We start from the raw sequence: 15,181 nt of genomic DNA on the forward strand, positions 1-15,181 counted from the left end.
AATCACCAAAATAAGAAATAAACAAAAAGTGAATGTAAATTGTAACGAAGATACAGAAGGGTCAACTGTCAATAGTCAAGTGTCAAAAGTCAACTGTAACTGTCAACATTGCAGGAATGGAGTCGACTGTAGAACCGTTTATTTTTGTCAATTTTTAACGGTGAGAGGAGAATTCAATTCTCAATATAGCCATGAAAGATTTTTTTTTAAATCAGGAAATAGTCCATACCAAATACCGTTTTGGCGAGACGAAAGAAGGCGATCTGAACCTTGTAAAGTCAAAGGACATCGCTTTCTTTCTCGATGTTCTAGACGTCTAGGAGGCCTAGACTCTAGGTCTAACTTAGGTGGGGTTTTGGGGTGGGCTCAGTCACAAGTGTCGTGATGGGGGGGGGGGGGGGGGGGCTAGGAATAATCTGTCAAATGGAATTCCCCTTAGTTTAGGCTGAGGGATAGAAATACTGACCCTTCACCCCGGCCGATGGAGGCTTCATATTCATTATTCATAGCTTTACTTTCTCCTGTTTGTTTTTCTCTTTCTTTTAAAAATCATTTGTCATTCCACTTCCAAAGTGTGTGGCCTTGTCCTTATCTTGTTCTGAATATTTCTGAAATTGGAACTTTTGGTTTTCATCCCAGGCCCTCCCTGGAATCTTTTCCTGAGGGGTTAACAATCAGATGAATTTGATATCGTTTTTAAGACATTTTTTTTTCCTTGCAAATAATCCTAGAGTCTAGATAATTTTATAGGTAATAATAATGATTTTATAATAATTTTTAAATGTTATAATGCACTGCATCGGAACAGCGCCATCATGCAGAAATTGTTCCAATAGACATCTTTTCGATACGGGGAACACGAAAATATGGTTCAGCAATTCGTCTCCTCTGACCTTCCAATCTACCTGGTCAAAGTTACAAATACAGTCAAACATGTATATAACGACCACCCAAGATCAACGGCCAAAGTGGCCGTTATAGATAGGTGGTCGGTATATACAGGATTAATGACGGGAGGGGGGAGGGTGGCATATATACACTATCTTACCCTCATCTCCTCTCTCTCTCTCTCTCTCTCTCTCTCTCTCTCTATATATATATATATATATATATATATATATATATATATATATATATATATATATATATATATATATCTCACTGCCTCCCTCTGTCATTATTGATTTTACTTTTTTCTGTTTATTATATTGGAGACTGAGTATGTATCAATTCAAATTAATGGTAAAGAGGATCAAATTGCATACTTGTGCATCTTATATAGAAAATGTGTCTCATATGGCCTGCAGGAAGTCCTTTGTGTGTCTATAACATTGTGAAATTGTGACACTTTACCTCAAAATGGTATTATTACTCTGAAGGGTAAGATTTATCAAAGGAAGAGAAACAAAAAAGAAAATTGTTTAAAATTATTTTATTAGATTTATTTTTCATGTTTCAACCTAAGATAATACCCATTTTAGACAATGGGTCACAACTATGAAACATGAAATAAGTTATAATATGCTCATCAAAGAGCATTTTGAATTTTGAAAGTAATGCATTTTTTATTTGTGTTATGTGACTTATTTTACAGCCGCATCACTACTTAAATTTTGATGTTTTAAAATCTCACCCTCTCTCACACAGGAATATTTCCGCCCACCACCATCATCCCATGATAAAAACCAGAAGAGCCTTATTCTTTCTAAGCAGAGAGTCTTTCTAAGCAGAGATTTCACAGAAGAACCATAATGGGAAAGTTGTTTTTCTTCTCATTAGGAGTTTACTCTGGTATTATTCTTAAGCAAGGGTACAAAATACCACGGTTACCTTCACCCTTGGAACTCTGGAGTAGAGCAACAGCTTTTGTGAATGAGGCGAAAAATGGATTGACACCTGAGGATACGAAGAAAGTGAATGAGTTTGTTGAGACCCTAAAAAAAACAGAGAAGAAATATAGGAAGAAGAGCGAAGACTGAGCGATGATTTGGTTCTTGTGTTGGGTGAACATCAGATCTCAAAGAGACTTCTTCATGGGAATAGTCCTGGGTATGTTTGTTTGTTTTTTTTAAGAGTGTTACCAAGATTAGACATTATCTTGAAACTTATTTAGAGATATCTGTGAATTTGATGTTTCTTCAAATAGGCAAAGACAGCATTAGGAAATGGGGAATTATGTATTAGATTGGTCCATGATGGCATTAAATAATTGCACACCTGTGGATATTTCATGTGCAAGGTAATTGATGGTTCGCCCATTACTAAGCATTAACCAATCAGAATATGTCCTGCCATTTACCCCGTTTTGTCCCCTTGACTATTTATTTCCTGTATGAAAAGGCCTGAGATACCCTTAGTACATTTCAAACACACAAATAGGTCAGGCCCAATTAGTGAGAGTATTTCTCACATATTTTGATAAAGGAATTGCATCGCAAAAACCTGACGACATGATGCATTTTTTTCAATCATCTGAGTTAAAATTGTGAGTGATGCCCAGGATCTGTGGGCTGTTTATTCTGGATGATAGGCAAGCACTTAAGGTGGCTATGGGTCTTTGGTTCACGGTGAGTAGTTGAATCCATGGTCAAAATATACTTTATTTTAAATTTCCGTGTCAGAAATAAAACAACTTAAATGTTTGATTAGTTTTTATAAATTATACGATAGCTGACGTAATTTTCAAAAGTGTATGCAATGTATGTTGATTGAAGAACTGAAGGCTTATATTATATTATAAGATAATAATTAAAAAGGCATCCATGTCAATAGTTTGACAGGCATAGCAACAAGAGGTCACAGAGGAACCGTCAATTGGATTCTGTCAGAAATAGCATCATGGGTTTGAGATTTTCATGTTTACCTCTTAAACCTTGAAACTTTCACTAAATACTAAATGTGTGAGTGTGAGTACCAACAAAAAAAATGGTATTTGCTTTTATTGACGCTATGAATCCTTGATTTGGCTATGAATTCATTGCATTGCAGTTTTTTGGGGGTTTTTTGCACTCAAAATTGATAATTTATATTGTAAAGTGCCCAGAGCTTGTGTTTTACACGAGAATGAGCGCTGTATAAATGTGTATTATTATTATAAGCATTCACAATATGCGATTCATGAGATATCAGAGGCATCTAAAAAAGCAACCAATGGGGAATTTTTTACTTAATGGTCTACTTGCAGGTTAGGCATGAAAAATCCTGGTATCGCCTGCAATGCAGCGCAATGAAGTTAGCAATTGGGTGTTTGTTGTTTTTTGGAGGGGGGTTTTGCTCAAGGTAAAAACAAAAAAAGAAATATTGAAAGCAGGGCTTCAGTCTGGGTCCTCTGCATTATAGTGCAATGCTGTATCCATCCGACTTAGAAATCTGGTTTGGGATTTTATGAGATGATATGTCAGGACTAGAGTGTGCTCATTAGTAACTGAGCAATGAGTACCTGTATATTGGCAGCAGCAGATGTTGTAATGCAAACAAACAAACAAAATGCCTAACAGATGTAATACTGGAATCTGGTAGCTTGGAAAGTAAGTGCAGCTCATTGGTTATGGTGAAATGATGAAAAAGGACTATTTACATAAGTGACCATATTTATAGTTGTAAATTATCACATTTTAACTGTTCACCTGCAAGTTTCAGTTTTATTCTAACCAGTACAGGTAATTCCTTATATTACTTGACTTTCAACAAGTAGGTTAATGGGGAATGATCCCCAAAATCGCCCAATAAAAAGCAAGACTTGTCTACATGAATTCACAAGCTGCCTTGCCAATCCCATGGTCACTGTCTAGAACCGCTACTTCATGTCGGTAAATAGGACTGAGACTTCTTATCCCCCTCTTTCTCTATTTCTCTTATAGTTATAGATGCTCAGCTTCTCCAGTCATGTGTTAAGTCTCAATAGAATGCCCGATGGAGAGTCAGGTGAGGACGAACCCGCACTATTTCTATGCAGGTATAGCATCTATCAAGGCCCTCCGCTGCTTTGCCCAACAACATCCTGAGGGCACGTCCATATTTGATGTCATTGCCAGTGCTGAAAACAGGGTCTATTTAATGATTCCTGGTCTTCAGAAACAGACCTCAATAACTGATTTCTTAAGAGTATAATTCAGTGAAATATCATAAATTCAAAAATCAGCTCTTTTAACGGCAACCAAATCATCCAGATTAACTTTTCTTGTAGTTATCATGTATTTTTCATTTGTTTCTCTTTCACTTTCATTTTTAAGAAGGAACGCTTATATTTTAACATTTAACAGCAGTCCTGAAGAGGTTGATTTATCCCTCCTCAACTGTAGTATGAAGAGAAATTGATCTGCATTGGGGCTTTTAAAGAACTCCATTAGCTACCTATTGATGGACGTATGAAATACAAGATCTATACCATTGTTTTAAATCACTGTACTCTGACAGTCCTTGACACATTAATGTAATATAATGCTTAGTTGCTACATCCCAGCCAGAAACTTAAGACTACAGATCAACGTCTGATAATCACATTCTCATGAATCCAAACTTGGCAAGCGGCACTGACAATGCAGAATTCTTCAAAAGAGACCTTGACTTAAAATATTTATTTTTAATGTGTGATATAATTTGAAGTCTTATATACTGTTATGTTGTCTGTTTGAGTGATGTTTTTTGTTTTGTTTTTAAGGGTTTTACGGCGCTTGCAACACATTAAGGTTATATCAGTGCCAGTAAAAAGAAAGAAAATGGGATAGTAAAAAGTTATAGAATTACAATAAAGCATCCGAGAAAAAGGGAATTGGTTCAAAAAAGAAACAGGTGTAGATTCCAAAAGCACACTATCAAAGTACTAAGTTTGAGATCACTAAAAGTCTCATCCAGACACAAGCACAGGTCCCAACTAAGAGGAATACATTCAAATGTTTACCAATCATATAATATAATGTGTAAGCTAAACATAATACAATGCATAACAACAGAGAGATGATTTACAAGGAAAAAAATATCATCTCCCAAAACTATAACTATACATTCGACTGTTTCCCTCTCAGCCAAGGACTCCGACCAAGGTCAGGACAAAACCAAGCAATCTCATTCCAAGACAAAGACAGAAAGCAATTGGAAAACAGATAACAGGGGATAAAAGACACAGCAAGTACCTCCCTGCCCGCTATGGGAGGTAGGAACCCCACCCAGCTGTTTGAGTGACTGATGCTATGTAATTGTTAAGCATTTGACATATAGGGTAAGGGATCGTAGAAAAACTATGTATTATTATTGTTACTTTTATTTATTTATTAATTTTTTTTTTTTTATTATTATTTTTATTATGTGAAATAAAATTTTTGGACGAGTTTTATGTGTGTGAATACTGCATAATCCAACAATTTGTCTGTCTTTTTTTTCCCTAGATGAAGACACGGATTCCAAATGCCAAGCCATTTTTTAAAAAACAATTCAATTTAATATTAAAACTGTGCAATGCTCAGTTTGAACTTTAAGACATTTATCTCTGAACTAATTTTGATGCCAGTTCTTGCTGCACATTTTAGTAAGCCTTTGATTCAAACTTCAGTCTAGATATAATACTAACACCATTCTGACCACATGATTTAATTTTTCAATAAAACTGTAACGAATATTCGATAAATTGAAAATCTGTTGAAATCGAAAGAATGTGTTCAAAAAATTTAAAAGAATGTGTAATCTATTTTGGTTCAGGTCTATTTCGATTTATACATAGTAGTAGTAGTGATCCAAAATTGAAAAATAATCAAGCCAATGAATCCCAGTCATTAATTTAATACTCCATTAGTTTATTACTGAGTTCTTGATTTTATACACTCTGCTTAGTCTGAATTCTTTCTGAATTTTACAACGCATTCATTATTGTGCGTCAATGTTAGTTCCAATGTAAAAAGTAATCTTTCACTTAATGAGATAGAAGAAGGAATATCGTATTGGTACTACAGTATTCATGAGTAGTAATATCGTCATCATTATTATCACCATTGTCATCATCATCATTATTATCATCATAACTATTATTGTGAACCTGTGGATATATGTTCTTTATAAATGTTTTAATTTATTCTATTTATTATGTACTTTATTATTTTTATCACTGCCATCATCATTCGAATTTTTGAGCATTCATTAAACCTGATTAAGTTGCGTTGAACTACTATCTTATTTAGGGAACAACATCAGGGATAAAAAACATAATAAGAATAAAATATGAAGAAGCACCGTGGGCAACTTTCTATTCATATTTGCAGTTCATTTTGTATTCTCTATGCGTTTTACCAATAATAAAGTATGTATCCATCTTTTTTTAAGAAATAAATCAACAGTGGCACATTTTGTAAAGAACAAATTTTTGTCTGGTTTTATTTTACCAACTTAAAAAAGACAGCCTTATTATAACTCTTCAATTAATTCTGCTCTATCCGTTTAATTGCATTTCACAATAATAAAAGCCGTGTTATACCACAATATATACTTTATAATGTGGAATATTGAATCTTTTAATCAAAGCTAGTCATCATTATATTGGTGATAACTGCGGCTATGTGGTCTAGTGTATGACACTCACTTTCGGATCGGAAGGTCCTGGGTTCGAGCCTCACTCAGTGCATAGTTGAGTCCTTGGAAAAGACTCTTTACTCACATTCTCTCACCGTACTCAGGTGTAAAATGAGTACCTGGCCGTTTACAGCGTTGCCTCTGTCCAAAAAAAAATTGTAACATCGCCTAACAGGCGTCATGTACCGACCGTCCTACACGTTAAATGTTGCTGTTGGCCAGGAACCACTTGTAAAGCACTTTGAGTATGTTTAGTGGATATTGCGCTATATAAAAGCTCAATTAATTATTATATATACTTTATAATGTGGAATATTGAATCTTTTAATCAAAGCTATTCATCATTATATTGGTGATAAGCGAGTTTGGTGGTATAACAAACGTGAGGAACTTTGGTTAAATTGTTCACAGGTTTTGTGAGAATACTTGTCTCATGTGCAGTTGAGATTGTTAAAAAAAACTACAGTGCTAAAAATAATTTCCTGGGACAAGAAAAAAACGTTATTTTATCCATTTTCTTCTTCTTCATCTTCATCTTCTTCTTCTTCTTCAAGCTGAAACTTCCTCGTGGAAGACTCATCAGCTAAGCATTCACCACAGTTGTTCTACTGGAAGCTATCCAAGTTGTTCCTCAGTCTTATAGTTGAAGGTAGAAACATACATTTGCCAAGTTTCCACTTGTTTGGTTGGAGGCCCTGTAGTGGCAATCTGACCTGGTTTTTCTGGCCTTTGTAAAATACATTTAGTTTATTCTTCTCTCTCCTTTCCTTCATTAGTTCCAAATGGGGTGTAATATATGACTTTGATTTGTTTCTAGGATTTTGTTGAACGAATTTTATAGTTCTTCTATGTTGGATGGTTTCTATTTCCTTAATTTCAGAGGAATGATAAGGATCCCATACTGTACTGCTATACTCGAGTGTTGGTCTAACATAAGCTTTATAGCTTCTCAATAATCCCAGGGTGGAGATTGCCTTTCTGACTACGTATGTCTGCAGTGTGGTCTTTCCAGGTCAGGTGATTATTTATCATTACTCCCGAGATATTTTGCTTTGGTGACTTCTAGTGTGAAGTTGTGTATCGTAGATTTCGATGGTATTATCTTCCTTTTGTTGATAATTTTCAGGACTTGGCATTTTTGTGGCAGAAATTGTCATTTTCCCATAACTGTAGGTTATCAAAAAGTGAGGCAAAGGGAAAATGGTTCAAATAGGGAACAACTGTAGGTTCCAAGAGCATACCATCAATGTACTTTGAGAGCGCCTAAAAGTCTCACCAGCACAGGATCCCACTAAGAGGAATATACTCAAATGTTTACAAGATATGTTCAAAACAAAATATATAATTATCATTACTTGAGAGAGAAAGATTTACAAGGAAAGAAAATATCTCCCAAAACTAACATCGTACATTTGACTGTTTTCCTCTCAGTGAAAGACTGCAACAAGGGCCAGAACAAAACCAAGTAATCCTATTCCAAGACAAAGACAAATTAACTCAGAAAAGAGATATAGGGAGATAGAAATCGAGGACATAGCCAGTCACCTGCCAACAATGGAGGGTGTCCAGTTTCTTGCTTATGCTAGATCTGAAGTTGTCCTATAAAGGCAAACTGAATACGGAATAATCAATGTCATTCACATAAGAGTAAACATTGAATGTATGAGACAATAAATTATATTTTATTCATAGAAATAAAAAATATTACATCAGATTTGCTACATTTCAATTTCTTTAACTCACTCAATCTACTTTTCAAAATTGAAAAAAAAAGGTATTAAAATGAGCATGTACATAGATAGTTCATAGATAGTTTTATTCAACTACCAGTAACATGCAAAAACTAAAAACATAAACTTTGATACTATGCCTGTAATTTGTCTCAGAAAAATGTAATAAATAGGCATGGGGTAAAAGTAACCAGGGTACACTACGGATATAGTCGGTGTTAGGGTTGAGTGAGTTAAAGGATCTACATCTTTATTCAACTGAATTTGGCACCTTTAATCCTTGGTCATGGTGGGATAATGTTAAGTGGGATAAGTTATAATGATGGATCAATAATCAATATTGTCACTCATAAATAATACATTAGCTGTACCAACTAGTAACTAGACAGATTCTTTAGAACGTTCCCTTACGTTGGAAGTCTCAATTGACTTCTCCCACTGCATCCCATCAAAGGGAGTAGTAGTTGTAGATCTCAACGTTCCAGGGTCCAGGCAATGAGGCATTATACCTAAGGGAAGAAACAGATTTTATGAATCTCTCCAAGTAAAGTACTTTTGCACACATGTACATATATTGTGACCTTTCGACTCGTTTAACAATTGAGTTGGGTGAACTATATATATGTGTTAAAATAATGTTTGATGATTATATCAAAGAAATATCTGTAATTCCAAATCAGTTTTTAGATCACAACACTGTACTTTTTTTTTTTTTTTTTACTTCTCACCATCGAAGAGTCCTATGAACAAAAAACAATTAAGTACAGAAAATCCAAGTCAAAATGTCGCGATGATTTTATCAAAGACCTGAGAAATGCAGATCTTGATGACCTTGTAGAAGAAAAAACAAATGTAGCAGACAAGCTAAATGTATTTCAAACAGCAATCCTAGACATTCTTGAGAAGCATGCGTCACTACAAACACGAATGATATCACTTCACCCAATTACGCATTGGTTTTCTGAGGAAAAACGAATGTCAAAAAAGAAAAGCTGAGAGGCTATGGAGGAAAACAAGATCAATTAACATTATAGAGCTGTACATTTCCATCAAAACTGGAACAAATAGTTTGATAGAAGAAGCCAAATGAAATCAAATTAAAAAAACTGTCTCATCCAAGAAATATGACAAAAGAACTTTTTTAAAATAAAAAATGGTCTCCTGAAGGAGACAAAATATGCGAAATACATTCCACTTTCGACAGGGAACATTGCAACATCGTAGACATAACTAAAACCTCTGAGAAAACTGACAGCGCTATACCTCTTTCATCTTTTGAACTTGCGACGGAAGAGGAAATAATCAAACTCGTTCACAATATATAATAGCCCAAACAAATCATGCTTACTCGATTCAATACTAACATGGGTTATAAAATTGTACATCATTAAATCCAACAAAAAATATTGAAAAATCATAATAAATTTTGCAAAAAATATACATTAGTGATTCTTTTTTTTTCTTGAAAATATATATTTTGTGTTATTTTACCATAACCATCTGTGTTTGATCTCGGAGTGTAGAAACTTTGAACACCACATATCTTACAAAAGGTGTGCTTGGCTTTGTGAGTATTGAATGTATACGTTGTAATGGAATCTGCTCCCTGAAATAAAAAAAGTATGGGCATAGGGACGTTTAAAACCAGCTGTATTAGCCTGGAAGTAAAATGAAAACTATAAATATAACAAACACATGATTGCCTTTATCATACATGTTTTTTGTTTTGTTTTTTTAATAACACAAAGATATTCACGATTACTGACATTTTTGCAAGTCTCAAATTGTCACATGTATGAGGGCTGTTATAATTATTTAATGGAGATGTTGGTGGTTGTCTTTTCAGTGTGAGAAATAGGTGCAGTAGGTAACTGGAATAGTTAATCAAGCATGATCTTTTTATCATACCATAGATTGTGACTCAATGGACAAATGATGATAGCAAGATTATTTTACGAGGTGCCTTAAGGGAAATCATATACTAAAATGAAATACAATATACACTCCAGCAGTTTCTTCGAACCCCTCGGGACATGCAAAAATGTTTGGGAAACAGAAAAAGGATGAGGGTGTGTGTATGTGTGTGTGTTTTGGAGGGAGGAGGGTAGAGCTTGCTGTTCACAACATTAATTTACAGCTGTACCACACATTAGCACATCATGGCCCATGGCTTTGAAATTGGAACTAGTGGCGAAGTGATAAGAATAAGCAGATGGGTGTCTTTTAGGCGAAACAATGATGTAGTGTGTGCGTGGTTGTGTTTGTTTACATGTGTATTATACTGCATAACCACCATGCAGTGAAGATAAATACACAGGATACACACATAAGTAACTGAAATTGTCAATATCACAGTAAGTTATCAGTATCAGTGGTCAAAATCACTGGGCATAATTTTTTTAAACCTTTAATTAATTATATTTTTTACGTTGCCTGGGCAAAATTAGTTTGAGGAAACCGTGTTCGGGGGAATCATTTGTTCGAGGATGGAATGGAATGATAACAAAGAATAATAAGGAAAAAATTGGGACATTCGATTGAGTTTGAAGATACTGTGTGTTGGAGGAAACAATACTGGGGTGTATTACAATCGTTGAGGGAAATCAAGTTAGGGTCATGTGGTCATAGCATTAATTCAACCAATATAATGGATATCCTGAGTTGGTATAAAATTCTGATAAGTGCTACCACTATTACTATTACAACACATAACGCAAAAAACACATTTTAAAAACATTTCATAAAACTATGTTGCGCTTGTTCCAAATTAGATGTGGAATTAACAGCATTTGGTGAAAAACAACAGTGAAGATTATATTGACATAGAATTATCTCATTGATAAGGCAGTCTAGGTAGGTACTGGATTCCATACTTGGTAAGATTATTATTTGTCATGAAAGAAGGTCAGTGGTTCAGTTCCCAGTGAAGCTGGCTGGCTTTTTAGAAGTGATTGTCTTCTCTGTATTTTACCTCTGTTCTATGTTGCACAATATTCTACTCTAATTTCACATATTAAAATTGTAACAAATGGTTTCTTTACAAACACTGAAAATTAGAAAAAAGAACAACTAAACAGAGGCCAACTGGTTACAGACCTGAAGCAATTTAAACCTTGACTTGGGAACAACAAAATGTTTATTTTGTTTCTTTGTGCAAATGCTGCAACTGGGGATAGAAAAGGTAAAAATAATTGTCATCAAACTAAGTGCTATTCTGTAGCATTTATGTCCATAATCTTGAACTAGGGCATACTCATATATATATATGTCAAAAATTACGACAAAATTTTAATACACAGTACTCAAAGGTTAATATACCAAAAAAAACTTTTACATAATATGATATGATATGATTAAATGGAGCATACTCTCATGTCTTCATTCTTGACCTTTCCTTTTGAATTTTTGTTTGAAATGATGCAGAGAAGAGTTCACAACAGATATGGGTACCGGGTACTCTTGAGAAGAATATAAGCTTTAAATATCCCAAGTATTGAGTGGCCTCTGTGATGTAATGACTACCCGTCTGACCAATAATCAGGAAGTCAAAGGCTATATCCCCATTCGAAATAGGCTGATTTAAAAAAAAAAAATTTTCATTATTTTTCTGCTTTGTCTGGCAATGTCTCATACCCATCAGTCACACAGAAAGCATGGAGAAATCTGCTATAGTGCAAGAACTATTTGTTACTAATTTATTAATCATTATTATTTTCATTATTACATGTATTATGATAATCATCGTCATCATCATCATAATTTATTTTTTAAAATTATTATTTTCATTATTATTATATTATAATCATTATTATTATTCAAATACTTAAGTTCAAACACTCTAATGATTGCGGATATATCAGAAATCAAACAAACAATACCAAGAACAAAACAAACATTCCAATAAATTCAAAAATAGAAATGTCTCCGAAATTGCAAAAATGACACAAACATAATATATGTCTTCTCAATGCTAATGAATAGTTGTAAAATATGGATTATACACGCAGATTTGAAAAAACGACACGAAGCATTCAAAATCAAGGTGCACAGAAAACTCTTTAAAATTTCCTAGACTGCATCAGTAAGTAATGAAGAAGTGTTAGATCACACAGGAAAAGAACGAGAACTATTGGATACAATCAGGAGAAGGCAAATGAGACGACTGTTGTTTTTGTTTTGTTTTACGATAAAGCATAACTTCTGACTTGATCCTTTTAATTAGTCTACTTACTTGCAATCCAAAACATCAACAACAGCAGGTGCTTTGACAGAGAATCTCACAGCCCCACAATGACAGCCACCAAGATGAGTTACAAATTTAGACTTTGTAGCATCAATTGGTTCTTTTTTTCCTTGGGTTTTTGTTTTTATCTTTCCTTTTGTTGAAGCTGTTGATGCCTTTGGACTGCTATTCCTGAAATTTTTAAGCAAAAAAAATTCTTATTGTTCAATTCAATGTAATGAGATAAAATCAATGCTGGTTATATTGATGAAGATATTAAGCCTTAACTCACTCAACCCTAACACCGGCTATATCCGTAGTTTACCTGGGTTACTTTTACCCCATGTCTATTGATTACATTCTTACAAGACAAATTATACGCGTAGTATCAAAGCAAATGTTTTATAGTTTTTGTATGTTAATGATAGTTGAATAAAACTATCTATGTACATGCTCATTTTCAATACATTTGTTTCCAATTTTGAAAACTAGCAAACATATCTAGGATTGAGTGAGTTAACTATGTTAGGGTTCCTTTTTAGTTCAACCTGTCAACAAGTTTTTACAATTTCCACCATGAGATCAGTCACAACAATGCGAATTGGACAATCAGGCTTGTACTTATAATTATACCTTGATGAATAAAGGGAGAAATAAAGATTTTAACAAATCCAGCCACTCTATTTCATGGATATATATTAAGGGAAAGAGAAGATACTTGTGAGAATATAATAATATGTTCACCATAGTCATGATTATGTTAATGGCAAACATAAATAGTCCTTTATCCTACAGACCCAAAAGACAAATAGATTGAGAATAACTGTGACTGTTGCCTTTTTTTATCACAGTAATTATTGTCAGTGCCAGATTCATCTTATTCATCTATGTTATCGATTTAATCAGAATGTATCCTATTTTTGTAGATTTATAATACGTAATGTAACTCAACATTCAGAAAGATCTATAACTCAATTGTAATTTTGATGTCTTCCTTTTTGTGCGGCTATGTAGTCAAGTGGAGAGACACTCGCTTTCGGATCGGAAGGTCCTAGGTTCGAGCCTTGCTCGGCACATAGTTGAATCCTTGGAAAAGTTGACTCAGATTCTCTCACCGTACTTGGGTGTAAAATGAGTACCTGGCTGCTAACAGCGTTGTCTCTGTTCGAAAAATTGTAGTATCGCCGGCCTAACAGGCGTCATGTCTCGTCCTACGTGTTTAGTGTTGCTGTTGGCCAGGGACCTTGTAAAGCTCTTTGAGCATGTTTAGTGGATATTGCGCTATATAAAAATAGGTGAACAGTCTTTTCAATTTTCGCCCCCCCCCATTTTTGGAACTCTCTCCCATCACACGTGAGATGCTCGGATTCGTTGACAACGTTCAAATCTCGCTTAAAGTTTTATCTTTTTACTTCATAATGTTGCAATATTATTTTCATATTTTGTTGTTGTTAAATTGAATTCGTATCACGTTTCCTTCACACTTGTCTCACTGTAATATGTTTTGTTTTATATCACTGTAAAGCGCTTAGAGCCTGTGACAACGGGGTAAAGCGCTATATAAATGCCATTTATTATTATTATTATTAAAAGCTCATTTATCTAGTAGCATATGGCTGCATATCCAGGCAGGACGTCTCCATCCAGTCTTTAAATTCTTCACGTCAGCTGAGGACAGCCTCCAGGACACTGCAGGACTAGGTGGTCTGCTGTCTCTGGTATTCCCTGATAGTGGGGACAGTCACAGACTTTCTCAGACCTTGCTATTGACTCAGTCCTGCCATGGCCTGTCTGTCAGTACTCGGTTTGATGCAACCCACTGTCTTCGATTGCCATTCCTGAAGTCTGGAATTAGTTCTGTTGGATCTTGGATTACCCCACTTTCTGTGGGCGTGGACTTGTCCAATATTCCCTCCAGGATTCTCCAATATCGAAGCTTTCGAGTTCTGAAAGAGGAAGTTACTGGCTTTTACTCCTTACTTTTCTCTTGAGTTTTTCTCTTGCACAAACTTCATCATAAATCAAATCGATTTTCATGCATGCTTAAGTTTGCGTCACATCATTTTCACAGTGTTATTTTGAAAGAAGAAATTTTATATATACAACGTGGCATGAATCTAATTGTAAAAATAAAAGTAAAAGACTCGAAAGTATTGTTCATTATTGTCTCGTACTCGTATGTTCACCTGTGCACTGGTTTCTTTCGTTTTCTATCTTGAGCAGATCGTTTACTCCTTCTGCCAAATGCCATTGTTGTAAAAATGATCAACGATTCTTGTCTGTTGAACAACTGGCACTATCGGTATCCTGACTACAATCTATGAATTTTTAAAAATTTGTTTTTAATAATTTTTTCTTCCTCTGTCCTCTCTGTTCCTGTCACAAGTCACAACAAAACAGCAACGAAGGGAAATAACTACATTATCTTTAGAATATTTATAGTCTGCTATAATCGAGTTTGGGGGGGGGGGGGGTTGTTTTCCTGTGGTGAGTATTTTCAATTTTCGTGTTGTTTGGAATTTTTGTATTTTGGTTTTTGTTTTATGTGTGTGTGTGTGTGTGTGTGTGTGTGTGTGTGTGTGTGTGTGTGTGTGCTTTATAATTCCTCAAATTTCCTTTTCGAAGCGGAAATTAATTGTCAGATCATTGTCATTGTCATGATTCCTTTATT

General features: G+C 34.6%; 1 protein-coding gene and 1 long non-coding RNA gene across 2 annotated transcripts; one reads left to right on the plus strand and one right to left on the minus strand.

The window, feature by feature from the left end:
* Positions 1 to 30: 30 nt before the first annotated feature.
* On the plus strand, positions 31 to 6,349 carry LOC144968992 (uncharacterized). Its single transcript, XR_013644710.1, has 3 exons — positions 31 to 160; positions 1,648 to 2,049; positions 5,385 to 6,349. It is a non-coding gene; the product is annotated as an uncharacterized LOC144968992 (long non-coding RNA).
* Positions 6,350 to 8,219: 1,870 nt separating this feature from the next.
* Positions 8,220 to 14,908, minus strand: LOC144968991 (centromere protein V-like). Its single transcript, XM_078907924.1, has 5 exons — positions 14,697 to 14,908; positions 12,520 to 12,702; positions 11,385 to 11,454; positions 9,780 to 9,894; positions 8,220 to 8,797 (listed from the first exon to the last, which is right to left on the minus strand). Exons 1-5 carry the CDS (start codon positions 14,759 to 14,761, stop codon positions 8,670 to 8,672), a joined length of 561 nt encoding a protein of 186 aa, XP_078764050.1. The 5' UTR covers positions 14,762 to 14,908; the 3' UTR covers positions 8,220 to 8,669.
* Positions 14,909 to 15,181: the final 273 nt, after the last annotated feature.

This window comes from Berghia stephanieae, chromosome 3 (genome assembly GCF_034508935.2).
Source record: "Berghia stephanieae isolate SIO BIC M18660-M18661 chromosome 3, UCSD_Bste_1.3, whole genome shotgun sequence".
In the NCBI taxonomy this organism is placed as follows: Eukaryota; Metazoa; Mollusca; class Gastropoda; order Nudibranchia; family Aeolidiidae; genus Berghia; species Berghia stephanieae.